The sequence below is a fragment of the Camelus bactrianus genome, chromosome 1 (assembly GCF_048773025.1).
Source record: "Camelus bactrianus isolate YW-2024 breed Bactrian camel chromosome 1, ASM4877302v1, whole genome shotgun sequence".
NCBI classification, from domain to species: Eukaryota; Metazoa; Chordata; class Mammalia; order Artiodactyla; family Camelidae; genus Camelus; species Camelus bactrianus.
In genome coordinates, this window is record NC_133539.1 from 103667970 (window position 1) to 103695248 (window position 27279).

The 27279-nt window shown below is 36.4% G+C and overlaps 1 protein-coding gene, 1 non-coding gene and 1 pseudogene across 15 annotated transcripts in view; 2 read left to right on the forward strand and 1 right to left on the reverse strand.

The window, feature by feature from the left end:
* TFDP2 (transcription factor Dp-2) overlaps positions 1-27279 on the forward strand; it is a 156119-nt gene that overhangs the window by 108644 nt on the left and 20196 nt on the right. For 11 of the 14 annotated variants that reach the window (XM_074370276.1, XM_074370274.1, XM_074370269.1 and 8 more), the window contains 5 exons: positions 1400-1503; positions 5815-5936; positions 7341-7388; positions 23345-23507; positions 26896-27042. In XM_074370276.1, the coding sequence (XP_074226377.1) occupies positions 1400-1503; positions 5815-5936; positions 7341-7388; positions 23345-23507; positions 26896-27042 (584 nt within the window). The remainder of the gene's footprint in view (positions 1-1399; positions 1504-5814; positions 5937-7340; positions 7389-23344; positions 23508-26895; positions 27043-27279) is intronic. The other 3 variants (XM_074370282.1, XM_010952254.3, XM_074370289.1) reach the window with 2 other exon arrangements.
* On the reverse strand, positions 12804-14550 carry LOC141578643 (large ribosomal subunit protein eL21-like; annotated as a pseudogene).
* TRNAN-AUU (transfer RNA asparagine (anticodon AUU)) lies at positions 20990-21062 on the forward strand. The gene has a single exon. It is a non-coding gene; the product is annotated as a tRNA-Asn (tRNA).

Genomic DNA, 27279 nt, shown 5'->3' on the forward strand with positions numbered 1-27279 from the left:
TAGGATACGGTGGTCAGTTGAATGGGGAGGGGTTGATTATTTCTGAATTGTATCACTGGGTGCGTGATAATCACATGTGACACCAAGTTCAGTCCTGTACTAAGACTGAAGGAGAAGCAGATTTGGGTCCTAGGCCTTGCTGGGTGGGCATAAGAAAGACAAAGAATTTGATTTTTGGAATGTGGAATTGGAGGGGAAATGATAGATGACAAAGGGGCAGAGAGAGAAACTGAAAAGAAGGAGCCAAGGCTATAGTTGAAAACTCAGGAGACAGAATAAATAATTGATGGGTGAGTTCCCTTGAGGAGACCAGAAGTACAAAGCAGACATGGAAGAAGTAATTTATATGAGACTTTCTATTCAGAGAGAAATACGGAAAAGTATGTGAGAGCACAGATCAGGGCACAGGTTGAGGAAGAAAAGCTGTAATTTAGCCTGGTGGCCTGAGCTCCGTGCTGCAGGCGTTGTGAGCATCTGCTGAGAGTTAGGAGATCAGAGAAGGGCATTAAGGAGGTGGACAAGCTTTGGAAGAGCTAAGGTGGGGAGCCAGCTGAGGAAGGAGACTGAGAGGAAGGCGTCTTTCTGGTCCCGCTCTTCAGTGTTGGTTTTTCCCCAGAGTTTCAATATTGACCCTCTTGCACACATTTCCTGTGTGACCTCCTTTGCTAAATTGGATCCCTACTGTTACCTTCTAAGAGAAACACTGATAAACTGAAGTTTGTCGGGAGGAGTTAAGTAGTTGATATGGGAGTTTAGAAAATTATTGGTTGGTTTTTCATTTGGGAGGATAGCACTTTGCTACCTTAATTTGAAATTTAAGTGGTTGAAATCACTTGAAAACACTATACAGATCCCACGGTTTCCAACATCAGTAACTAGGTGGCTTGTTTATTTCTCTACTAGAATAAAGCCTCAGAAAACTACCAAGTCAACATTTTCAAAACGTGTTAACTTTTAGTATAAAATTTTGTGTTATACTGTAAAGAAATTCTAATAGATATTTATCTTATTTCATGTTATACTTCATGCATTTTTTTCTTGTTCTATGATTTCTAATAAAGATCTAACTGGAAGTCTCAACTCTGATATAAACTACGATTTGCATTATGTGTTCTCTAAATATTTTTTCCTCTAAAAAACCAGCTGAAAGTCCAGTAGTTGTCAGATAGACCGAACTATTTATTCTGCAGATTTGCTCTTCAGCAGAGCTAATTGTATTCCCTACAACAAAGCGTTACTTAGTATGGCTTTTCAGTATGGCTTCTTGTTTCTAACTTCCTTATTAAGGTAGTTGGAAATTACTTAAGCAAAGCTAGGCTTAGGACCAGGGATGGATAGGTGGACAGAAGGTGCCCTTGATATCGCAGAACATTAACCTAGTGTTTTGATATCATTTCAGGTAACATTTCATTTGTTGCATTTCCAGTTTCCAGCACCAACTCACCAACAAAGATTTTACCAAAAACCTTAGGACCAATAAATGTGAATGTTGGACCCCAAATGGTAAGAAAATCATCAAATCTTGGGATTTGAATCTTCGCTTAGGCAAAGCTAATTTAAAGGGTAGTTGTCCTAAAGATGCGTGGTCAAATATTCCAGTTAATTTCTTATCTCAGTCACTTATTTTTTAAAGTTTGGTTTTTATCTGCATGTAACTGATTAGTCTTGAGAAAAAGAAGGGCATTATGTTCCTCAATGTTTAATTTTCATGTATTTGAATGTGTTAAAGTTTTTGCTCCCTATATGAGGCTTCTCTTGTTTTCAATTGTTTAATTAAATGGATTTGAAATCTGTTTTATGTTCTCCTTTTTGCTTTTTCTTGTAAAATAATCTTTATGGTCTAAACTGTGTACTCTCATATAAATTGAATATGACCCAACAGTTAATCTATCTGAAGCTACTAATTTAAAGCTCTTTAATTAGAGAAGCAACACACCAATTGGGAAGAAGCAACACACCAATTCATTTTAATCTTTAGTAGTAGAAATAATGGATGAAAATGGAAAATATTTAACTATTTCTCTGAAGATAGCCCATTCATTATACTAGAGTTTGAAATATATAGCACTTTTAAGAAAGCCTTATTTTTAAACAAAGTTGCATGCAGCTACAAAACAGCAACACAACTAATTTAAATGGCTTCACCCACCATTAACAAAAGTACATACATGTTGGAACAATAATTCTTCATTCTGAGTGCTTATATCTTATCTATAGAGCAATAAGTATAAACTTTGTAATGTTCGGGACTCTGGACTATATTTAGACAAAAATCTCTTTGAACATACTTAATGGCTTCAGAAAATCTTTAAGAGCTTAAGACATTCTAGACATGACATTTCTCTCTATCCCTTGAGGACTGTTAATCATCTGCAGAATTCAAGCTAAAGGTGTTGCATAATACTGTAACTATGTGAAGAATGTAGTCTAGCTCCAAGCTTCCTAGAAACTTCAGTTCAGGTAGAGTATCCCCATTTCAAGGTAGTTCAGGGTATATTTTCAAACATTTGCTAAACATTTGCCCCTCACCAGCCTCTACGGTAGGTGTAGATGGGATTGCACAGCTGACTTGAAAGTCTGTATTTTGAAATGTGATTGTATAAACATCGAAACCAAACAAACATACCCAAACTTTCATGAGTTTGGCCCTTACAGTATTCCTCTGTTTTGAGAGACTGTTTCCTCTGCGTATTTTAGTGATGCTGCTATGGCTCAAATTTGATTCTTCTTTTGGAAGCATAACTTGTCTTCCCACTGTCAGTTTGAACTCATGTACATGTAGGTCTTTATGCACTTCGGTTCTGACACTGAGAAGCAGTCACATATATTACCTACTCAATTGCTGCAAACCTCAGAGTCAGCAAAGCAAAGATGAGGAGAAGGAGAGGAGATCATTTGATTTCCTAATATATTGTAGAACCCCAACGAGAGCCATTTCTCTCTTCTCCTCTTGCTTGTCTCTTATTTTGGGGGGTTAGAGGAAGTGCTGGGGATTGAACCCAGGACCTTGTGCGTGCTAAGCGTGCGCTCTACCACTTGAGCTATACCGTCCCCCTCGCTTGTTTCTTGAGTGTTGTCCTCTCACCTTCAATCTGCCATCTGTGATTGTAAAAAACATTTTGTTGTAAAATTCTTAAATAAAACCTCACCTGTTTGTTTCTTCCAGTTATCTTTCTCTACTTGCCTTTTAAATTCTACATGTCTCTTTGGAAGCCAAACCTTACTGGTAGATAGAAATTTCAAAAAGTCTCAAGAAATACGTTTTCTGTGTTTGTAGGAAGTAGTTTAGCGGTAACTGTTTTAGTTTGAGATACTTGCCCTTTTCTTAAAAGTACTTTTTAAAAAAGTGGTTTTATGTAAGTAAGATAATCTAATGGTTATCTTTATTTTAACATGGTTAAAAACTGCATATTTCTTACAGTGAAAACAAAAACTTTGTCAAATCATGAAACCCTTTAATATAACACTTTATATAGATTCTTTCTCTTTGGAGTATAGATGCCCTCTTGGCTTTTCTTACTGTAGATGGCAGTAGTACATAAGAGATCTTGATTGAGGGCAGAAAATCTTTAGAGGAGGTTCAGTTGCTGTGTGATTTTTCACAGGATAACTGTAATCTGTTATCAAAAAACCCACATAATTACATTTAAATTAAGGATGTCTTTGGGTTTTTTTGGTGAGGAGGTGGGGGAGACTAAAATTTAAAATGAATGTTCATTCTCCTTTATCAGGTCAACTGAATCTTATATTAATTTGGAATTTCAAAATAATGGTTCAGTTTTATAAAGCATGTATGATCTATCACCTGTATAAACTGTTCTGTGTTCGTTGGTTGACCAGGTTCTGTTGACTTTCCTTTGGGTTTGTTTCTTAAGGCTCACTGTCACAGTCCTCGTTTAAGAACCCATTGCATCTCCTACGAACTTCTAACTTATGGCTCCAACGCAGGTCTACCATGCCTCCAGTTTGTTTATTCACGAAATGTTTATTAAGGGCTTGCTGTGTACCAGGCTCTGTGCCAAGAGAAAGGAACAGAGAGTGTTGCTGGTCACTCCCAGATCAGCAAAGAAAACCAGCTGACAGTCTGATATTGAGGAAGAAAAACCAAACTAGAATATAACAATTTATTTTCCAGAGTCATTCCCAGTAAGATAACTAGCTTTTCTCTATGCCCCGTTTGCCTTCCCCTTTTCTTCTTTTTTTCTTCTTTTTTTTTCTACAGTGCCCTTTAAATCAGGTAAAACAAAGCTTGTAGGCTCCTAATAACAGATAAAGAAAACAACTCCTTAGTAATAATACTGCACAGGTAATGCAGTCTGTTTCAGGGGTGAGTTGGAATGCTTAGAGCTGATTTGTGGAGACTGCTGTTCTAGGAATAGAGCAGACCAGAGACTGATCAGATACTCAGAGTGTCCTTCTTAAGCCGCCACACTCAGGGTCAGCATGATAGAGAACATTTAAATGTGTGATGCAGTAATTGATGGGACTATGCCCTTTATATCATATTTCCTTACTGGATTTTATATGAGCCTTTCTAGCATATCAGTGAACAAAGAAGCAACTTTTCCCCCATCACTTTAAAAGCTAGGTGTTCTGTCTCAGTGCAGTCATGTTTACTGCACCTTTCCTGTGAGCGTCTCCTAGCACTACGGTTGGTCCCGCAGACACTGTCCACCCTTGAAAGATCTTGCGTTGAAATGGAGGTGGGGGTGCAGGTGGCGCACGTGGAGGGCTAGGCGGCATAAACACATTGTGTAGTGTTCGTGTTTTTTCATGAGGCAAGCTTCTGAATGCCCTGTTTAATAATCCTTGGTGTATTATGAGAATCAGATTAGGGGAACCAGACGTCTGTCACTATTTGTTGTATTTTGTTTTTCTATTTTTCAACTATAGAATTAACTTACTAAAATGATTTCTGAAGCATTTGTATGTAGCAGCACCTCTCTGGCCCCATTAATTCCCCCATTCCCTGGAGCATGCCCTTACTGGTTTTTTTTGATGAAAATATTTGTAAAGATATTCTTATGGTGCCAGATTGTTTTTTTGTGTTGTCATAAACATTTTTGGAAAAAAATGTGTTCTATTCACCAATGAATATTCTAAGACCTGGAAAGCAATTTGATAACACATCTCAAGAAATTTCTTAAAAAGTCAATATCCTTAGTTCCATTAATTCCCTTTCTGGAGTCTACCCTTAGGAAGTAGAAGTTAAGGCCAAGATCATTGTACAAAAATGTTTATCACAGCATTATTTATAATACTGAATAATTGAATAGTCATAAAAATCTAATAATAGAGAATAATTAATTTACATGGTGAAATGTTTTGTATCTTTGAAGAGTATTTAATAGCATGAGAAAATGCTTTAAAAAAACAGATAAATTGCATCTATATAATAATACAAATTGTATAATGTCTTTGCATGTATTTCTGGACTGTGAGGACCTAATTTTCTGTTACCCTAGTTCCAGTAAATCAAGTTCAACTGCAATTAGTTTTCATAATTTCAAAGAAGGCTTTTCATTTTTCTAATTTTTAAGATACTGTCACTTGCCAGTTTAATCCTTCCAAATTGCTGTTCACTTGCTGCAACTTACAGTATAACTTCACAGCAGTATTCAGGATACTTGTGCTGTAAGATCTCATGACATAAGTGAGTCAAAGGCATCGCTTACATTTTAGGTGATTGATATTAAGTGCTTCTTAGACAGGAAGTGTTCCTCCTTGTACATAGGTTAGCCTTCAGCATTGTTTTCTGCCTGTAAGCTTTTCTTAATAACTAAGAATATTATTTTCTTTGTCCTGACTTTGCAGATTATAAGCACACCACAGAGACTAACCAGTTCAGGAAGTGTTCTGATTGGGAGTCCGTATACCCCTGCACCAGCGATGGTTACTCAGACACACATAGCAGAAGCCACTGGCTGGGTCCCAGGGTAAGAGTGTTGCTCCAAACTGCTATTTTTAAAAACATTTTTTTAAAGTTCTGATCTTTTTTTCCTCACTGTCTTATCTTCTGTTCTTGTTTTATGTTGTTGAAAACTAATGTGTCTCCTTTAAAATCGCCTGTTTTATTCCACTTTGTATCTTAGATATAAATCAGCTTTGGAGCAACCATTTTTAAACAGAAGAATAGAACAGTAACTTGTAACTGGATCTTCTGACTTTCTGCAACTCTGAAAGACCTCTTTATGATTATGACATTTAGCTGCTTTTGAGATATAAAAGCTGCACTTTATACTGATTTAACAAACATAAGAAAGGAGTGATATGCTGAGTTGTAGACGTACTCAGAATTTCTCCAATGCATTCTTATTTCCTTTAAAATCAGAAAAAGAACTAGGAAAAAGAAGCCATATTTAAAACTTTCATTGAATTTTATATTGATTCTTTTTAAACACTGGGGTGTTGAATCAGTACCCCTTCTTTGTTACTCATTTGCCACTTTTAGTATCAAATCTCTACCTTTCATCCTGACCTGTAAAATACCCTTACCCATCCTTTCTCCACTCCTTTATCATTTCAGCATCTCAGCCTTCCGTAAAAGAAAAAGAAATAGTGAAATAAATGACTCAAGACTTCATTTGGTCACTTTAGAAGTTACTTCCAGAGTGGCATGCCGCGCTGGTGGCTCCACCACTGACTTATAGCTGTGAGGTCTAGCAAGCAGACAGTAAAGCTTGGTCGAGTAAGAATCTCCTTGCTTCAGGAATATTGGAGAAATGAATGAAATAACAATCCTAGCAAAGAGCTTTAAGAAACACACGCACACACACACACACGTACATGTGTGTACATATTTTTCCATTATCAAGTGAGATGAAGCGACAGAATCACCTGTAATCCCATGGCCTTTATTCAGTCCTTAACAACGTTCTCTTGGAGATCTAAAGGTTACCTTGGATTTTTGCTTGGTCTTGAGAGAGAGTTACGTGAAAGCCAAGCCTGTGCCAGCAGTGCTGGCCCCCTTTGGAGATAACCAGGGCTTGGGTATTTTCATCACCAGCTGTGCTTTATATTGGGGGTAGTATGATTATCTAGTGTTTTCATGGCCATTTAGTCTAGACTGAATAAAACTTTTCTGTGCCTCCTCCTCTATAAATCTACAATAGTTTCGTTTCTAAAGATTCATTGAGCTCATTTCAGACTATGAGTATTATGTTGGGATTTCTTGGTCCAGTGAGTGATAAAATTCAACTTTTTATTTTAAGTATCTGTCTTTTATATTTGTTGGTTTTGTGTTTAGATATATTCAGTGGAGGATTAGACAAGTTACAAGAAATTATTCATGAAATAATAATGCTTGTGCTCTTTTGACGGTTATCTTTTTTTCTTTTCAGTGACAGAAAACGGGCTAGAGAATTTATAGACTCTGATTTTTCAGAAAGGTGAGTAAAAGTTTAAGTATTTTGTTTGGGACATGCTGCTGCATAGAAAGGGGTTTGGTGCCCAGACTCTTAAGTAGTGAGATATTTTTCTTCATATAACTTTTAACTTCATTGAGTTTCTACCATCATTTCATTCTACACTGAGTATTCTACATCGCTCATCATTACTTAAACTTACTGTATTTGTATGATTTCAAAAGATACTATTCTGTGAGTAGCTTGGCCATTGGCAGTATGGCATTTAGCCCCCTTCCTCCTTTTGGGAGTTGAAGTATTCTGTCAAAGTGAATACTCCACATTACCCTAAGATTCCCAAGCTTTTTAAAAACAAGTTTTATTGAACATATATAAAGATCATAGTAAATTCTCACTTTTTTTCTTTCAGTTTTATTGAGATATAATTGACATACAGCACAGTGGAAGTTTAAGGTGCATAGCAGAATGGTTTGACTTACATGCATCATGAAATAATCAAACCCTCCTCATTCACATATATCATGGTTTACATACATCATGATACAGCCTATCATCACAGTAATTTTAGTGAACCCCTACCGTCTCAAATAGGTATAAAGTTAAAGCAGTAAAAAATATTTTGTAAATATTTTTGTAAAAAAATGCAGTAAAAAAAAATTGTTTCTTATGATGAAAGCTCTTAGGATTTAGTCTCAACAACTTTTGTAAATAATATACAGCAGTGTTAATTGCATTTATCATGTCATACATCACACTCACTTCTTTCTTAACTAATGCATCAAGTATAATATAGCCTTTCCTGAGACTGTTACAACAGTAGTTCTCAGCTCTTATGCATTAGAATCACAGGTGGTCTGGTGAATAAATTGTAAATGCCTGTGAAGTCAGAAACTCCAGGATTAAAAACTATCACTTTAGGGTCGTTATTTGAACCTCAGTTCAATATTCCACGCAGACCACTGTATTGAGTATCATACTAATACCACACGACGTTAAGACACACAGTTGTCTAAAAGGCAGTTGAATTTTGTAAGATTGTTGCTATTTTAGATAAAATCTTGCCAGCAGTGCTTTTTAAAATTTAATTTTGATTCTGAGATTTTGTAATTGCTTTTTTCCATGATGGTTCTCCTGTTAGGTCACCTGCTTTCAATATAATAGTTTTCTCTCTCCTCCAGTTGCTCTGTCTCATTTGCTATGTACTGAGAAACTGGATGGCCAGATGTGTTAGAATTCTGTCTAAAATAAAAGTGAATAGGCTCTGAGTGAGGACCTTGGGGCTCTATAAAAGATCGTGTGTTTTCTTACATTGAGACTAGCTCTGCTTTAGTTCCTTGGTGGCCTTTGTTGCTTACTTCTTGGATCTTAACTGTTTTGAACAGACAGAATCATGTCTGAGGAACTGCTGTAGGTTGTACAAGTATATGACGAGATGGTCTTTCCTGGTCTTCGTGTTAATCCTTGGAAAGGGCAGCAGTACAAATTATAAACATGTATTTAGCAATGTTTAAGGCCTTAAAAGAGAACTGTTCATTAGTTATGATTGGTGGCACCTATGTATTGCGAATATTATTAAAAAACAAGATTTTTTATTCTCCTTGAGAGAAAACTCTAAAGATCATGTATAAAACTACCAGATTAAGTCTGTTGGTACAGACGTTGATTTAACTTTCCCTTTCTGCATTTGGTTCAGTGCCCCTTTTTCCTGTGCTTTTTGTTCTCTTTTTATTCTTTAATATAACTTTCCTGTAATGAGTCCCATCCCCCTCCATAACCAAATCTCAGACGTCTGGTTTTCTTTTTTGTTCCTATTCTTCCAAATGTTATTTTCCTCCAAAGGTATGGGTTTTTATGTAACGCTGTGGTCTTCAGTTTCTTTCTCCCACAAGCTGAACTTCAAAAAGCCAGCTCTCAACAACAAAATAATCTTCCTCTCTTCATTGTCTTATATGTTGATTTGGTATCGTATGTAAGTATTTGTATTAGTGTTTCTCAAGGATATATGTGTCTCTCACACACACAGACTCCCACATACATAGATGTATATAAGCTTTTTATCCTCATCTTAACCACTTGGGTGTACAACTTTGTTTCACACAGCTGTCTCTTTGTCAGGTCCATTTGCAAGAGCAAGTCAGTTTCTGAAGAAGTTTCATTGTTTTTTCCTTATGTTCTGATTCATTGGACTTATTTGCAAAGAGCTTGTGGATGGAGCTGTGAAACCCCCCTTTCTGGTCTTTTCTGGGGTTTTGATCCTGAAAGATGTCTGTTCACTTTCTCTTTCTTCCTTTGGACAGAAACTGGTGGTGTCTTCTAAATGTATCTCTTCCAAATAGGGAAGGGGGAGACCTATTTGGGACCTTTGTTGGGGGAGGAAGGTCCTGGGTATATCGTGGGCAGCGGCGGTACCCTATGTGTGTTTTACTTTATTCCTGCCTGAAATCAGTAGAATTTACCACAGTGGTGTGTCACTCTTCCTTTGTACTCATGTAAGCTTAAGATCTTTCTTATTCTGTTGGAGTATAATTAAAACCCTTTTATTTACAATAAACTAATAATCTTCTAAAAAACTAATATAATTTAAACTATAATAAAAGTTAGTGTAATTAATATCTGTACTGCTTCAGTGAGATTTATGAATTTGTTTGTTTATCCAACAAGTATTTTAAATATCTGCTAAGCATTGGTATGTTCTAGGCATTGGTGGGAATAATAAAATAGATACGTCTCTCCTATTAAAGAGCTTATATATTTGGGGTGAGAGAGCAATAAATAAATAAGATAATTTTAGATTGTGATGGGTGGTATGCAGGAAACTAAGAAGGATGATTTGTAAAGTATTGGAAGGATGGTGGCTACCTTAGAAAGGCCTCAGTAAGGAGGCAACATTTGAATGCAGAGAAGTGAGGTATGGAAATAGCTGGGGTGAGATGAGGAGGCAGGGCTTCTACGCACAGGGAATGGCAAATGTAGAACCCCTAAGTGAGGAAGCAGATTATACCTGGGGAAACACAGGGGCTTGGAGATGGTGAGAAAGTCCGAGTGATCAGAGATGAGGATGGAGAGGGAGGCAGGGTCAGAGTGTAGGCCTTGTCGGTCATGCTAGAGAATTTGGTTTTTATTCTAAACAGGGTCTTAAGCAGGGAAATGACATGACTGCTGAGGGGAAAACAGATCCTAAGGAGACAAGGGCAGAAACAGGGAAATAAGTTAGAAGGCTGTTGGAGGGGGCAGTGGCCTGGCAGTGGAGATAGGGAAAAAATGGGTAAATTTTGCAGGTAGAACCAACAGAATTTATTGGTAGATTGAATGAAGGAAAGAGAGAAATAAAGGATGGGTTTTGGGTTTTTTGCAGTAAGAGCTGGGTGAATGTTGATGCCATTATGTTTACTGCAGTTAGGAGTAGGTTTGGAGAGGAATCAGGTTTTGTTTTGGACATACGAAGTTTGAAGGGTTTATGAGGTATCTAAGTGTTGAAGTCATTAGTGTGTAAGTAGTATCATCAGCATGTAAATGGTCACAGGCCTGGATGACATGACCCAAGGAGGGGAGATAGTGAAGACCTGTAAATGATCAGCATTTATTTCCCACTCCATGTCCCCCACCCAGAACACACACACAGTGGATGCATATTTACAGGAAAGTGGGGTTTGATTTGGGTTTTTCCCTAAATTATTTTACTAAATTACTGAATTATTTCATTGATTTAAATATTCTGGTTGACTTATTTTAATGGGAAATGAAGTTTTTATTGTATGTTATATATAATTTCTTATTTAAGTGGAATATATTTATTATAACTTAAACCTGGGGTATACTGTTATACTACAAATTTTAGTTTTATATTACTTTTGTAAATAAATTATTATGGGAAAATATAAAAAGACAGTGGTTGTGGATTCTAGTTAAGTGCCTGGAAAGATAAATACTTTTTTATTCTTTGGGAACAGTGCCTTTAAACATTTCAAATGAAATTATGAATACTTCAAATGAAACAAAATGTAACATGCTTTTCAAACTATGCTGTATTTATAGTTTTATTTTCTTAAAAACTTAAAAAGTTCTCAACTTGGTTTTATTTGTTAAAGAATGCTTCCTACTAGTTCCCTTTTTTTGACTTAGGGACTAACAGAGATGATAATGTTTACATCCCTGTGGCCAAATGTTGGTGTTATTTGGAAAGAGGGTCTTGGTGTTTCAAAGAGCTCAGGTTTTGAGAAAATGTGTAAACTCTATTTAAGATTTAGATAGAGAGCTTCCAGTTTGAGATGATGGACTGAACACTAATTTCTTTTATCGCGGTATAGTTGATATACAATGCTGTGTAAGATTTAGATGTACAGCAAAGTGATTCAGTTATACATATATATAGCATTTATATTCTTTTTCAGATTCTTTTCCATTATAGGTATTATAAGATATTGAATATAGTTCCCTGTGCTATACAATAGGTCTTCATTGTTTATCTCTTTTACATATAGTAGTATAAACACCCATGTTTAATCCCCAACCCCTAGGATCATATTGAAATTTTTGTGTGAAAAAATAATAAAAGAAATCTCTTAAATTGCCATAAAACATGGTAGAGATATAGATTTTCCAAAAGTTGGAAGATGAAAGGTGATGTGATTAGTGATGGCAAGGAAAAGTAGAGACATCCACGTCCCAAAGTATCTATGGGAGAAGTCAGAGTTGGAGCCAGAAGCCGTTCTCACCTGCACTGACATGGGGAGGCCCCACGCTTAGAGCTGACAGGTATAAAAAGCAAGAATGATTCGGTGGGGGAAGTACTGAGGGCAATGAAATGAAGACATCCAAGGAGCCCTTGGGCCAGCAGAACCTTCTTAATCCTCCAGATCCTCTGTACCTACCATCCCATCTCCACACACAGAGAAGTTACATGTTGTGGCATATGTTAGTATTCATATATTCCATTGTGTGGCTGTACCAGATTCTGTCTATATTCATTAATGATGGACATTTGGGTTTCTCCTTTTTGGCTATTATAAATGATGCTGCTTTGAACATTTGTCAACAAGTTTTTGTATGGACATAAGTTCTTCTGTCTCTTGGATATATACCTACAGTAGCTGTACCATTTTATATCCCCACCAGCAAAAGTTTCCAGTTTCTCCACATCCCTGCCAACACTGATTATCCATCTTTTTTTATTATAGCCATCCTTGTGAATGTGAAATGGTATCTCATTGTGGTTTTGATTTGCATTTCCCTGATGGTTAATGGTGTTGAACATCTTTTCATGTGCTTATTGGCCATTTGTATATCTTCTTTTTTTAATATCTTCTTTTTTTAAAACTAGTACAAATATTTTATAAATAATTCTTGGCAGTTTCTAACCAGTGGAGTATATTGTACAATAAGCCACCTTATATCTTCCAGAAAAAAAAAAACCAAAACCTAAATTTGAATAGTAACAACATCACCCACTGAATTAGGACACAATTAAAATTTGCTTTAAATCTTTCTCTGGGGGAGGGGACACCACACTTCTACTCAATTAAGAGAAACAATTTTCAGTTCAGAGGTCTTAGTTTTTTCACACTTATCATGCCATGAATTCATAGGGACCGGGTTCCAGCTGTTCAGGCTCCTTTCTGTTGGTTCTTACAAAGTGTACATCTCTGGGTGGAGAAGGCTAGTACTTCAGTTGAAACCCAGTGCCTTTCTCTTTGGCTTTTTTCTTTTTCTGATCATTTTCCTTCTTATGTTTCAGAAAGCTATCTCAGCTCTTAAGAGTGCTTAATATGCTCTGTATGTACATTAATTCTCTTGGCAGGGATTCTCTTGTGCTTAACGTGGTTGTTTACAACAGTGCCAGCAGTGGGCTTGGTAACATTATAGACTCTTCCAGTTTTGCCATGATAGCATTTGTGGGGCCTTCCTTTTTAGACAGGGCCCATTCCCTTGATGTCTGCACTGACACCTTGTAGATTTGCGTGTTTGTGGCCAAAGGATTTGTTTTCTGAAAGGCCTAGAGAAATATATAGCAGGTGTCTCTCCTCTTTCCTTTTGTGTTGGTCATTTTGGCGAATTACTGGAAGATGGCAGTTCCAGCCAAAAGGAAGGCTATTATGTCTTCTGAGAAGAACTCTATCCAGATTCTTTGAGTTTTGTTTTTTATTTTATTTGTCTTGCTATTGACCTGTGGGAGTTCTTTATGAATTATAGTTACCAGACCCTCATCTGATACATAATTTGCAAAAAATTTCTCCTATTCTATGGATTGTTCTTTCAGCTACTTGAAGCACAGAAGTTTTAAATTTTGATTACGCTTATCTGGTTTTCTTCTTGTGTTACTTATGTTTTTGCTGTCATTTATCATACTTAAAAAAAAAATTGCCAAATAGAAGATCGCAAAGACTTATACCTATATTTTCTTCTAAGGGTTTTATGGTTTTTGCTCTTATGTTTAGATTTTTGACCCATTTTGAGTTAATTTTAGTAACATGTGACATTTTAAGGTTGATATATCAAATGTAACCCAAAAGCATATAGAAGATCTGTGAAAATGTAGGCATTTATTTTTATAACATTTTTCAACCATTTAAAAATTTTAAATAAGCCTGGTTTTAAGTTTAGTATTTTAAATTATTAGCTAAATTAGAAAAGTAAACTTTATGTTATTTTTTTTAACCCTCATTTTGTGTTGGGGAAACAAACATTCATGAACTATTTTTGTCAAGAAAAGGCACATCTTTTCTGAATGTGGTGACAGTAATAGTAAGTCAAGTGTGACAATAGAAGAAATTTAAAGAATGAAGAACAATTAAGTTTGTATTTGTTTTGCTCAGAAGCATGATCCCTTGTATATTGAATTTGGTTTTTTTTAGCAATGATTAATGATGAAATGCTAAAACCACAACATCTTGTTTTACAGAGATATACTGGCCCATGAAGCCATCAACAGTTAAGCATAAAAGATGACAAAGCATAAATAAGTTCAAAACCAAAAAAAAAACAAACAAAAAACAAACAAACAAACAAAAACCTCACACAGAACAGAAAATAACCCACTGAGAAAACAAATTATTGTCCACTATCCATCTCTAGAACTTGTCACCATTCCACACTAAAACTCTTTCCAGTGTCTAGTAACCATAGTTTTACTTTCTGTCCCTATAAGTTTGACTGTTCTAGGTACCTCATATAAGAGGAATCATACAATATTTACCCTTTTGTATCTGCCTTATTTCACTTATCATGTCTTCAAGGTTCATTCATGCTGTAGCATCTATCAGAATTCCATTATTTTTCAAAGCTGAATAATACTCTGTTCTGCGCATATACCACATTCTGATTATTCATTCATCTGTTGTTGGATATTTGCATTGTTTCACCTTTAGGCTATTGTGAATATTGCTGAAATGAATATAGGTATACAAATACTCTGTCTGAATCCCTACTCTAAATTTCTATGGATATATACCCCAAAGTGGAATTGCTAAATCATATGGTAATTAATATGCTTAATTTTTTGAGGAACTGCCATAGTATTTTCTATAGTGGCTGCACCATTTTACATTCTCACCAGCAGTGCACAAGGGCTCCAATTTTTCTATATCCTCCCAACATTTTTTTTTTTTTCAGTAATAGCCATCCTAATGGGTGTGAATGGTATCTCATTGTGGTTTTGACTTGCATTTCCCTAATGACTAGTGATGTTGAGCGTCTCTTCATGTACTTATTGGTCATTTGTTTATCTTCTTGAAAGAAATGTCTGTTCAAGTGCTTTGTCTATTTTTAAATTGAGTCGTTTGGTTTTTTATTGTTGTTGTTGAGTTCTTTATATAGCTTTTTACCTTTTAATGTTCTTTTCCTAGAGGCATTATTCACTTAACTTTCAAAGAAGTGGTTTATAGAATTGGTTGCAGAATCAAATCTCCTGTCTGTCTACTGCAGGTATTAGCTATCCTAAATTCTGTTGAATTTTAACGTAGACATTGATTGGGTTTTGGCATAATGCTCTACAAACCGTCCAAAGATCAAACTTAATTTCTTGATTCAGCGATGTTGAGTAGTATCCTTTGGTTTTGTATTGCTTGTGAAAATGTAGCAGCTTATGAAGAGAAAGATCATCCATAGTCTACCATAGTTTTATGCATGGTGTATAATTTAATCCTCACAACAAGACAGGTATTTGTATCTCTTTTTCAGATCAAGGAGGATTGTGGGTCGAAGTTAAATGAAGTAAACTGCTCAAAATATATAGCTGATAAATGATTTACCAGTGTTGATATTTGACCATAGTAATTTTCTTCAAGTCTCTCATTTCGTATACTGAACCTAATCTTATAAAATGCTTACTGTAGTCTTGTATCTATGTTTTAAGAATATGTTTATATGCATTTAGTAGTTGTTAAAAGTCTAGTTGTTCCTGTTTAAGGACTGTGTTTAGTTTCTTTATATATTAGCCATGTATGACTGTAGAGTCAAGTAAACACCCCAAAAAACTAACCCTATGATTATCTTACTACTTTCAAAAAAAGACCTAGTATTACGAAAAACAACAACCCTCCTTCGTCCTTGGCTTTTAATAAGTAATGTAAACACTAGCTGAGAATTTTATTTACTTTAAGCCATTGTCCAATTGTTAGCATAACTATAAAATCCCATACACAACATACTTCTTTCAGAATAACTCCTGTGCTCTGATTTTTAGCAATTCTTAATTACTTTTGTCACCTAACTTGTACTAATTATATAAATTTATCTGTGATTAGCCATTTGTATCTAAATACACTAAAATCTAAGGGCAAGTCAGCATAGAGTGGGCTTTGCAGGGAAATGTACGTAGCAAATGGGCATTAATGGATTCTTGTCCAAAATGCAATTACTTAGCACAATGACTGGCACATCCTTAGCATTCAGTAAGTGTATAGTATTGACCACACCAGCACTGGGTTTATCAAGTTTATGTAGGAAGATCCCCCTAATGGCCACATGGAGGAAGGGTTGGAATGCCTCTAGGCAGCACAAAGGAAAACAGTTACACAGCTCTAATTATTTTAGAGAGAGATTATGGGGGCCTGAACTAGGGCAGTGGGAACAGAGAGAAGAGACTGGATTCAAGAGCTGTTTTGGACAAGACTAGAATTAGATTACATACGATAGCAGCAGATTGGTTAGATAGAAAGGGCGTTTGAAGAGCATGGATGACTGTGTTGTTTCCTGTTTGGTGATTGGGTGGCTGGTGCTGTCACTCATTCAGATGAGACCTGTGGTAGGATCAGGAGTTACATGTTGTACATGTGGAGTTCTCCCTTGTGTTTATATCAGACTGATGTATGAGGACCCCTTCCTGAGAAGGCTGAGCTGAGTGTTGGAAACTGAGCCTATGAACTAATAAGCCTGTGTAAATAACCAAGGGTATGCTAGAACCATTCTTTTTCTGTTAAAAAAAAAAAAACTATTTTAGAGAATTTTAAATATAAAAATAGATGATTCATGTTGTGAGCCTCCTGTGTGCCTAGTTCTGAACTTCAGCAATCATCAATTCATGGTGTCTTGTTTTGTGTATACCCCTTTTATATTATTTTAAAGCAAATCCCAGACATCCTATCATTTTCATCATAAATACCTCAGTATTTATATCTAAAAATCTTCCTTTTTGCCAGGAGGGAGGGTATAGCTCAGTGGTAGAGTACGTGCTTAGCATGCACGAGGTCCTGGTTTCAGTCCCCAGTACCTCCATTAAATTACTAAATAAATAAATAACCCTAATTACCTCCCCCCAAAAGCAAGCAAAAATTTTTAAAGATTCCTGTTAAAACATATCAACAATATCATTATTAAACCTAAGAAAATTAACAGTAAATCCTTAATATCAAATATCTAGTAAGTATTCAAATTTTGAGTTGTTTCAAATGTCATTTTGTTTGCTTTTTGTGTGTGTGTGAAATAAAATACCAGTACAGAAAATCACCAAAAAGCAAATGGATAGCTAATGAGTTACTTTAAGGCAAGCACTCTTGTAAACATCACCAGATGAAGAAGTAGGACCCCAGAAGCACCCCCATGTACCCATCCCAGTCACTACCACCCTTTCCCCTGTAAATAACTATTATCCTGATTTTTATATTATCACTTCTTGGCATATTTAAATAGCTTTATCCCCTAAACGTGCATCCTTAGGCACTACATTTTAGCCTTGTTCATTTAAAATAAAAGTTGATACATCTTCTATGTATAGGATTTTCCTCTGTTTCATTATCTTCCTATACTTAAATCATTGAAGGAACTAGGCTATTTGACCTGTTGAATTTCCCACAGTCTAGATAGATTTTGCTGGTTGCCTACTCAGGTGCATCTCAATATATTCCTCTATTTTCTGTATTTCCTGCAGTTTGGCAGTGAGATTCAAAGGCTTTATCAGACTGATGTTTGATCCTTTGGCAAGTATGTAGATAGTGGTGTATTCTTTCATTAAAAGGCACAAAAGTTTTATTTGTCTTTCATTTTATGATGCGACCACCACTGATGCTTAATGCTTGTATCTGTGAATTCGTTGTGGGTGGCTCTTAGTGTTATTCTAATTCTGTCACTTCCGCTTCCTTTACTACTGGCACTTCTTTTATATAAAGACCCTTCCCACTTCTGCTATGAGTTTACCTGGAGGTATAGTTTATATAGGAAAGCAGAATAAAACTTGATCTCTTCCCTTTACCAGTTTTCAAGACGATGAGTTTGTGCCTGTCTTCCTACAAAGGTGAAAAAGTCCTCCCTTTTAAAAATAGCATTATAAGCTCATGAATTTAACATAATTTGATGGGTTTCATGAATTGTAGTTATTACCACTATTGAAACAAAAATTGTCCCATCTTTGGCCTGTGGGAGCCTCTTCTAGCTGGCCCATTGAGTCCTTTTGGCATGACCCTAGTTGTCTTTGATAGCTTCGCTGTCATCTGGTATGACAAGATGTTTCAAGTTCATCTTGTACATCTCCTGCCCTGTATGTGGAATCAGCCATTTCTCTTCAAAGACCTGGTTTCCTTTAGGGAGAATTATATGTCAAGCTCAAATTAGGGGCTGGGGATGCTCATTACTACTAGGTTGCTCATGTTTTCTAGTCCTTTTAAGTGGACAGAACTTAAGATACACAGAATCAAAGATACAGTACTTCGTGGGTTCCTATTGAGACTTCCAGTTCAAATCTTACTAAACCTCTTCTCCATTACATCCAATTTTCTTTTTTCCATATGGAGAATCCTGATTTTTTAAGGACATGGAGGATGAAAAGGATGATAGAAGTAGTGAATATGGTAATTACTCATTGACTTTGTCCCATATTATGTGCTTAGCAGTCTCCAAAAGTAATCCTAATATTACCATTAGTACGATTATTGAAAACATTAAAAATTTGTTTTTCATACGCTCTCTCCATTCTCGCCCCATTTTTCTAACAGTCATACATTAATAGTCCCACAGTGTGGGAGCATATACCTATTAATATGTTATACCCTCTGCCTCTTAGCCCTTTAGTCTGACCCCTGCAGGTAACTATACATTAAATACTCATCAGGCCTTCATGTCAGTGTCCCTCTAGTCATTCTGATTGCCTAGGTCGGTTTTGCTGGATACAAAAATCCTTGGCTCACACTTTCCTTCCATTTCTTAAATATATTGATTTTCTTCTAATGTAACACCTTGCTGTTGAAAAATCTGATACTCTTTTTTCCTAGGTGCCTAAAGAATTCCTTTTCTTTGAAACCTAGCAATTTTACTAGAATGTTATGGTATTTGTTGTTCTGGGTTGATCTCTTTTTTTCTTTTCTTTCATGAATGTTTTCTTGACTCACAGCATTTAGTATTTATTCTGTTCCCTTGCCTTGATTTTCTTCTTCAGATACTCTTGTTGTCTGTATACTCTGCCTACCTCCAACATTTTTCATTTTCTCTTGAATATCAGTTGTGGGAGTCATTCAGACTAGATTGTTGCAGTCGCTTCGGTCTTTGTTGTGGCCTCTTGCACTCAGCTGGTATTGAAGAGGGCAGAACGCCTTCTCATTCTCAAAAAACAAACAAACAAAAAACAAAAAACTGCTCTCAGATTGGCCTGTTGTGCTTTTTAGCAAATTCTTTTTTTTTTTTTAATTGCAGTATAGTCACTTACCGTGTGTCAATTTCTGGTATACTGCATGTCTCAGTCATGCATATACACATATATGTTTGTTTTCATATTCTCTTTTTAGCAAATTCTTGTTGGCTGTTTTGGGATTATCCTGTTCTGAGTTCCATTAGATGCAGCCGCATTGGGTATTTCTTTTTCTGCCCACACAGACATTACTGTGTAGGCCTTTTGACTGTTGGTAGTTTGTATTCTGAGGTTTGTTGAAGATCCCTTGTCATCTAGGTTTGTTGTAAATGTTGTCAGGGGTTCAGGTTTTGCTGTCTAGTTGCTCCGTCTGTTTTCATGTAGGGATTTAGAGGGTTTGAGAGCGCTGCTGCTGTTGCTGTCTTCCCAGACTTCCCCATAACTGGTGTGTGTGTGTGTTTACAGTCTGTATGAATCAGAATTTAAATAAATTGGTAGGTCTTTTATAATCTGTAGATTTCCCCTCTGCATCTCTCTCACTCTTTCCCTCCTCTTTTCCCATATAAATGATTTGTTGAAGAAACCACATTAGGTCCTGAAGAGAAATCCTAAAGATTTTGCTTGTTGCGTCCCTGTAGTATAGTTTTTTCTGTCCTCGGTATTCCTTTTAAATTGGTAGGTGGATCTGGAGTCCCGATCAGACTCAGGTTCCATGATAGGTTGTACTTTAAACATACAAACAAACAAACAAACGAGTGGGCCAGCTCGTGGAAAGCAAACAATACAGAATTAAACACTGGAGTGAAAAATTCAAGTTGAAGAGTTGACATTGAAGACTAGGCAAATCCAAAGAAACAGAAAATAGAATAGTGGCTTGCCAAGGGCTGGGGGTAGGGGGATGACGACTGATTGCTCATGGGTACAGAGGTTTTTTTTTAGGGTGAAGAAATTAGATTGTGGTGACGGTTGCATAATTCTTAAAAACCACTGAATTGTATACTTTAAAAAGAAGTTTATGGTATGTAAATTGTATTTCAATAGAACTGTTATCTTGAAAAAGGAAGTTAGATTTGAAAAGGAAGAGGGTTACCTAATCCTCTGAGGCTGATAGGAAGGAAGTCAGCTTAGGTACACAGGTGGTGAGTTTGTTAGCTCTCCCGCAAGCCATAGACTTACATATTCAGCTGTCTGTTGAATATACCTACTTGGATATTCTATAGACATGTCAAACTCAACATCATTGCTGCCCCATAGAATGTAATAAAGCCACATTTTAATTTTCTAGCAGCCAATTTAAAAAGTAAAGTGAAACACATGAAATTGATTTTAATATTTTTTACATAATTCTGTATGTCTTAAATATTATGTTTCAACATGTAATTAATATAAAAATTATACATGAACTATTTTACATTCATTTCTCACAGAAGTCTTTGAAATTCTGTATGTATTTCACACTTCAGCATATCACAGTTCAGACTTGTCACATTTCAGATGCTCAGTAGCTACATGTGGATTATGCCTAAAATATTGGACAGTACAAATGAGAAGGTTTAAAATGGAATTCATGGTGGGTAGGTATAGCTCAGTGGTAGAGCGTGTGCTTATTATGCACAAGGTCCTGGGTTCAATCCCCAGCACCTCCATTAAAAAGAAAGAAAGAAAAGAAAATGTCATATCATATAATAATGCCTGCAATAGAGAAAAGAAAATAACATGATGAAATAGGGAATGATGAGAGTGGAAACAGTTATTAATAAATAAACAAAATAAAATAAAATGGAATTCATGAATTTGTTCCTGTCTCCTTGATCTCAGTAAATGACCCCTCCTTTTAAGGGTCATTGTCCTGTTTCCCTCTTCTTTAACAACGACATCAGTCAATCACTTGGTTTTACTGATCTTTGTCTTTAATGTTTTTGCAAACCTGTCTCTTCTTACTCAATCCTACCTGTTGCCCCAATTCCAGGAGTAGCATTTCTTGCCTGGACTGTTACAGAAGCCTCTCAGCTGGTCTTCCTGTTTCCGCTTTTGCCCTCTGTAAACTACTTTGCAGCCAGAATCTCTACCTAACAATTTCCCACTTAATACCATTTAGTGGTATCACAGAATGTCAATAGTAATCTGTGACCTCAATGAGTACACAGATGATTCTGTGGGAATGTGGGGGAAAGAAGGTAGATATCTGTCTTTACCTCATTCTTCTGAAAAGTACATTTAGTGTCTATTTCTTAATGGACATGACAGAGTAGAACATGTGAACAAATTATAAATGAATATAATTATACTGATGGAATATGATAAAGTCTAGGTTCCTTTGCAAACTCTCCATTTCCCCATTCCCTCCAGCCTCTGGCAAGCACGGTTCAACTCTGCTTCTGTGAACTTGACTATTTCAGATACCTCATGTAAGTGGAATCACGCAGTGTTACAGGTCCTTCTGTGACTAGTTTATTTTACTTAGCACATTGTCCTCCAGGTTCATCCATGTTGTTGCATATGGCAGGATTTCACTCTTTTTTAAGGCTGAGTAATATTCCATTGTAAGTACATACCACATTTTCTTTATCCATTCATCTATCTATGGTCATTTGGATTTTCTGTATCTTGGCTATTGTGAATAAAGCTGTAGTGAACATGGGAGTGCAGATATCACTTTGAGATTCTGATTTCTGTTTTTTTTTTGGATATAGACAGAAATGGGATTGCTGGATTATATGGTAGTTCCACTTTTTATTTTTTGAGGAACCCCCATACTCTTTTCCATAGCAGCCACACCATTTATATTCCCACCAGCAATGTACAAGGATTCTAATTACTTTACACCCTCACACTTTTTTTTTCAATAATACTCATCCTAACAGGTGTGAAATAGTACCTCTATGTGGTTTTGATTTGTGTTTCTCTTATGATTAGTGATGTTGAACATCTTTCTGTATACCTGTCGGCCATTTATATCTTTTCTTTGGAGAAATATCTATTCCCGTCCTTTGCCTATTTTTTAATTGGGTTATTTGTTTTGCTGTGGAGTTGTAGGAGTTTTTAGGTATTTTTAGATATTAGCTCCTTGTCAGATGAAAGATGGGTATTTTCTCCCACTCTGTAGATTGCCTTTTCATTTTGTTGGTTGTTTTCACTGACTCTTACTCCAGCAAGTCTTCATCCTCTACGTTAGACTAGGTCTCCCTCTCCCCAGTTCCCATAGAACGTTGTGAACAACTCTACTTGGCACCTATTATATCGAAATTACTGACCATTATGTCTGTTTTGCCTCTCTTCCATCCCTAAGACTCATTGAGGGAAAGGATTTTGCCTCAGTTGTCGTTTTTGACCTTCCAGTCCCAAATACAGTTCCTCGCATGTAATTGGTACACAGATATTAGTAGAACTAAACTGAATCTCTGAAATTTTAATGATTAAGTTACCCAAATTTAGGCCATGGCATTAACCAAACTTAAGATAATTGAAGATGTAGATCCATTATAATACCAATAATCTCTGATTGAAAATTGAGCAGATAAATGAAACTGAGAATAGTATACTTTTAATTTTCGGTGAAAAAAAAACCCGTAGCGTACATAGACTACAGAAAATTAGTATTGAGAATACAGACTCTGCACGGGCCGGGCTTTTGTCTGTTGTTTTCACAGATCTTTTCCCGATGTGTAGAACGGTGCCTGGCACGTAATAGTAACTGGTCAGTAAATAGTAGTTGAATAAATGAGTGATGGGCATAGAAAAGCACTCTAGCTTCATACTTTATTGGGCTTTTAAAGCAAAAATTAAGTTTAAAACACTCATCTCTAATTCAATTTAGAATTTACCACATGGGGCAAAAAATCAAATTGCTGTCTTCTCACATTATTTTACAGCTTTGTAAAGGAAGTCTCTAGTAAGTATAATAGAATATAGTTTTGTTCTCTTTTAGCAAACGAAGCAAAAAAGGAGATAAAAATGGAAAAGGCTTGAGACATTTTTCAATGAAGGTGTGTGAGAAAGTTCAGCGGAAAGGAACAACATCATATAATGAAGTAGCTGATGAGCTGGTGTCAGAGTTCACCAATTCAAATAACCACTTGGCAGCCGATTCGGTAGGTAGATCATGCACTTGACATTGCCTGTGATGCGTCATGCAGCGGGACATCTCTGGGTTGTGTGTGTAAGTCTGAGGACTCAGACAAGCCAGGAAATCCCCAGTTCCTCCTTTATGTGAGGGTTTCATACTGTCTGTTGGGGAATCTTGTTGTTCTGTTTTAAACAGGATTCTTTTATTATTTATTTAAATATAAAGATGGACAAGTCTTTTAAAAACATCCTTTTGGGGGTTACTGAAGCAATATACTTTTAAAAATATAGTTTTTATATTTGAATAGCTTGGGATACATTTCTGAATCTTTTAGTGTTTGTTCTGTGTCTAAGTCAGTAAGAAAAGTTTATCTTGTTTTTAATTGAAAAAAAAAACTACATGCACATGTTTATAACAGTTCAGTTGTACCAAAGAGTATATAATGCAAAATATCTCTCTTCTACCACAGACCCTAATGTACCTCCCCAAAGGCACTATTCACTATTACTGGATACTTGAGTATCAGTCTAGAAATTCTTTATGCATATATATAATAAAATTTATTTCAAACGCAAACATGATTGTGCTTTGCCTGCTGCATTTTTTTCTTTTTGGCGGGGGGGAGGTAATTAGGTTTATTTGTTTATTTTTAGAGGAGGTACTAGGGATTGAATGACCTCGTGCATGTGCACTTTACCGCTTGAGCTACACCCTCCCCCTGTGCCTGCTGCTTTCTCAATTTTATTGTCTTAATGTATCTTAGGGGCTCTTTTTAGCACATAGAAATCATTCTCTTTTTTTTTAATGGAGATAAAATTACATACAGGGAGGGAAATGTACATGTCTTAAGTGAACAATTTATTATTTTTTTCCTTATTTATTGTGGAATAGTTTACGTATGATAAGATGTATCCATTTCAGGTATAAAATCCAGTGGGTTGTGACGGTTGTTTGCGCCTGTGTAGCCCATAATCAGGACACACAGCATTTTACATCACTCCCAAAAGGTTCTTTCCGCCCTTTGTAATCCATTCCTCCCTCTCCCCCTGTCCCCAGGCAACTGCTGTTAGGCTTTTATCATTATAAATCAGTTTGCACTTTACGTAAATGTAATCATACTATATGTATTCTATAACAATATGAAATAATAGGAGGAACTCTAGTCATACTGAGTCTTTAATTCTTGACGTTAATGGAGATACTTACAGTATTGCAACCTTAATTATGATAAAGGTTTTATTTTGAGATGTTAGTAACCATAATTTGATTTTTCAATAACAAACAATTATTTATTTTTTCTTAATTAAAAAAATCAGAAATGGATGTTGAATTTAATCAAATTCTGGATAGTTTCCTGAAAATTAGGATTTTTACACTAGCGTTCATGAATGAGATTGGTAGGGGGTTTTTTGCTTTTGTTTTTACCATCTTTGCAATTAAAAAAAATTCTTCCCCCTTTATTCTGCAGTTAACATATGACAGTCCCAAGCCCAACCCTTGGTTTTTCTATTCTGACTTTGTTATTCTTTCAGCGTCTGTGTCAATACAGACTATTTCTCGCAACAGCGTATGCAGTTTGATCCTCATCCAGTGGGTACACGTAGGCCCTCAAAGATCCTGCCTTTCCAGTATCAGAACCTGGGTCCTCCCTTTCCACTGCACCCATGTCTGTCTGTGCTGGGGCTCTGCCGCCTTGGTCCCAGCACCGCTAAGGCATCTTTAGGCTGGGAATGCCAAACATGTTAGGTGCCTTCTCTGAATAAATACAAGGGCTACTTCGATCCTAGGACTGAGGGTAAGGAGACAGACTGTGTCTGGGTTCTGTTACAAAGAAGGCTGTGCTCCGTCAGCAGTGTCTGCCATGGCAACACTCAGTAGACACTCTGGCCACTGGTTCAGAAAGGGACAAGGCATGTATTCCATCCTTGCCTTAGGGTTGTCCTGTTTCCCAGGCTGCATTGTCTCACTGGCCAGGTGTCTGGGGAGGCAGGCTGAAGGCCACGAAGCTTTGAATGGTTTCCCAGGTCCTGGATGGAAAAGCATAAGCCCCAAGCTAGAGGGAGCTTAGAAGGGCAGCCCATGCAGGGCCCTACAGGGGTCTACATGCTGCAGGCCACCCTGATAGCTGCTCCTTATCCTCTGGACTCAGCTTCATCCAGGTGAAGCTAGCTGGCCAGCTGTCAAAGAGTTAGATGGAACTGACGGTTAGAAACACTTTTCCATGGCACTCACACAGAAGTAACCTTAATCTCTGCGTAAACTTTCAAAAATTTGCAGTCCAGACTGAAATGGTTTGTCTCCTATATGCTAATGAGAAATCAAAATAGAGTAAAAGAACGGCCTTGATTTAATCAAGTTCCAGAATGAGAGTGCACTGCTTTACAGAGCACTGTCTCAGCAGAAGATGCAAGAGTGTGTGTAAAAGAATGTTTCTAGAAAATACCAAAGGCACCAGACGCAACCCCAGCTGCACCTTCTGCTTCCCCTCGGTGCCGCTCCGGACCTGGGGCAGGAGGGTCCTGCGTCCCGCTGACTCTGGGAATGTCATCCATGAGTGTGCCCAGGAGTCTGCTGAGTCCTCTGCTGTCTGCTTGTGGGTTTGGATGCTTTCTTCAGGATCCTTTCCATTTGCTGCTTCTCTTGCATCTTCTCAAAGGCCACCTGGGCCATTTATTCACTGCTTTGTTATTTTTCTATCACTATTGGAAGGGGTATGAATTCAAAGCAGATGAACCAAGTAATAGTTTTGGCATAATATGTTCATTTAAAGTCGTAAAAACAAGTATAATAACAACTATAGTAATAAGATTCTTTTAACAACTGCCACTGATGTGTATAATCTGAATCCTGCGGTGGAGGGAAAGATGGGAGATGGGTGTAGATACAGGCATGTTAATTTCTTTTTCCATTCATAATCAACACGTACTGGTCTATAGGTGATAACTCAAGAAATAAAATAATGAAGTTACTTAAATTTATAAAAATAACCAAGAATACAGACTACAAAACTTCCAAATTATTTTAGTTCTCTCTCTATATATATATATTCTAGACTCCACAAGATGTCATGGTTTATACCGTGAATATTAATTGCGATTTACCTTTTGAGTTGGTCTTCAAGCCACCCTATGTCTCCAAGCTCCCATCTTGGATTATCTGTCTTTTACCTACAGAAGGCCCTTTAGTGTTGTTGAATTTAGATCTGTTGGTAACATACTCTTTAAGATTGTTTTCTGTTTTAGGTTGTTTGAAAGTGTCTTTATTTCATCTTACCTTTTGAAGGATACTTTCACTGGGTGTAGAATTCTTTCAGCACTTTGAAGATATTGATGATAATATTAATTAAAAATCTTAGTACCCTGTGGCTGTATCTTAACCTTCAAAATGTATCACTCAATAAAAATATTTTTTAGCAGGCTTATGACCAGAAGAACATCAGGCGAAGAGTTTATGATGCTTTAAATGTGCTAATGGCGATGAACATAATTTCAAAGGAAAAAAAAGAAATTAAGTGGATTGGCCTGCCTACTAATTCTGCTCAGGAATGTCAAAACCTGGAGGTAAGTCAGGAAAATCTGTTTGCAAATAGTAGTTTACTTTATTTTACATGAGACATTTTAATTTAGAAATATTGTCACATAGTATTAAAATATTCCTAATTGTTTATGTAGGCTATACCTTTTTTTTTTTTTTGTAACAAACTCTTCTATGTAGAATTTTAGAACTGAAAGGAGATTTAGAGAGGTCTAGTCTGAGTGATGTCCTGATGAAACTGAGGGATGGAGAAATTAAATGAC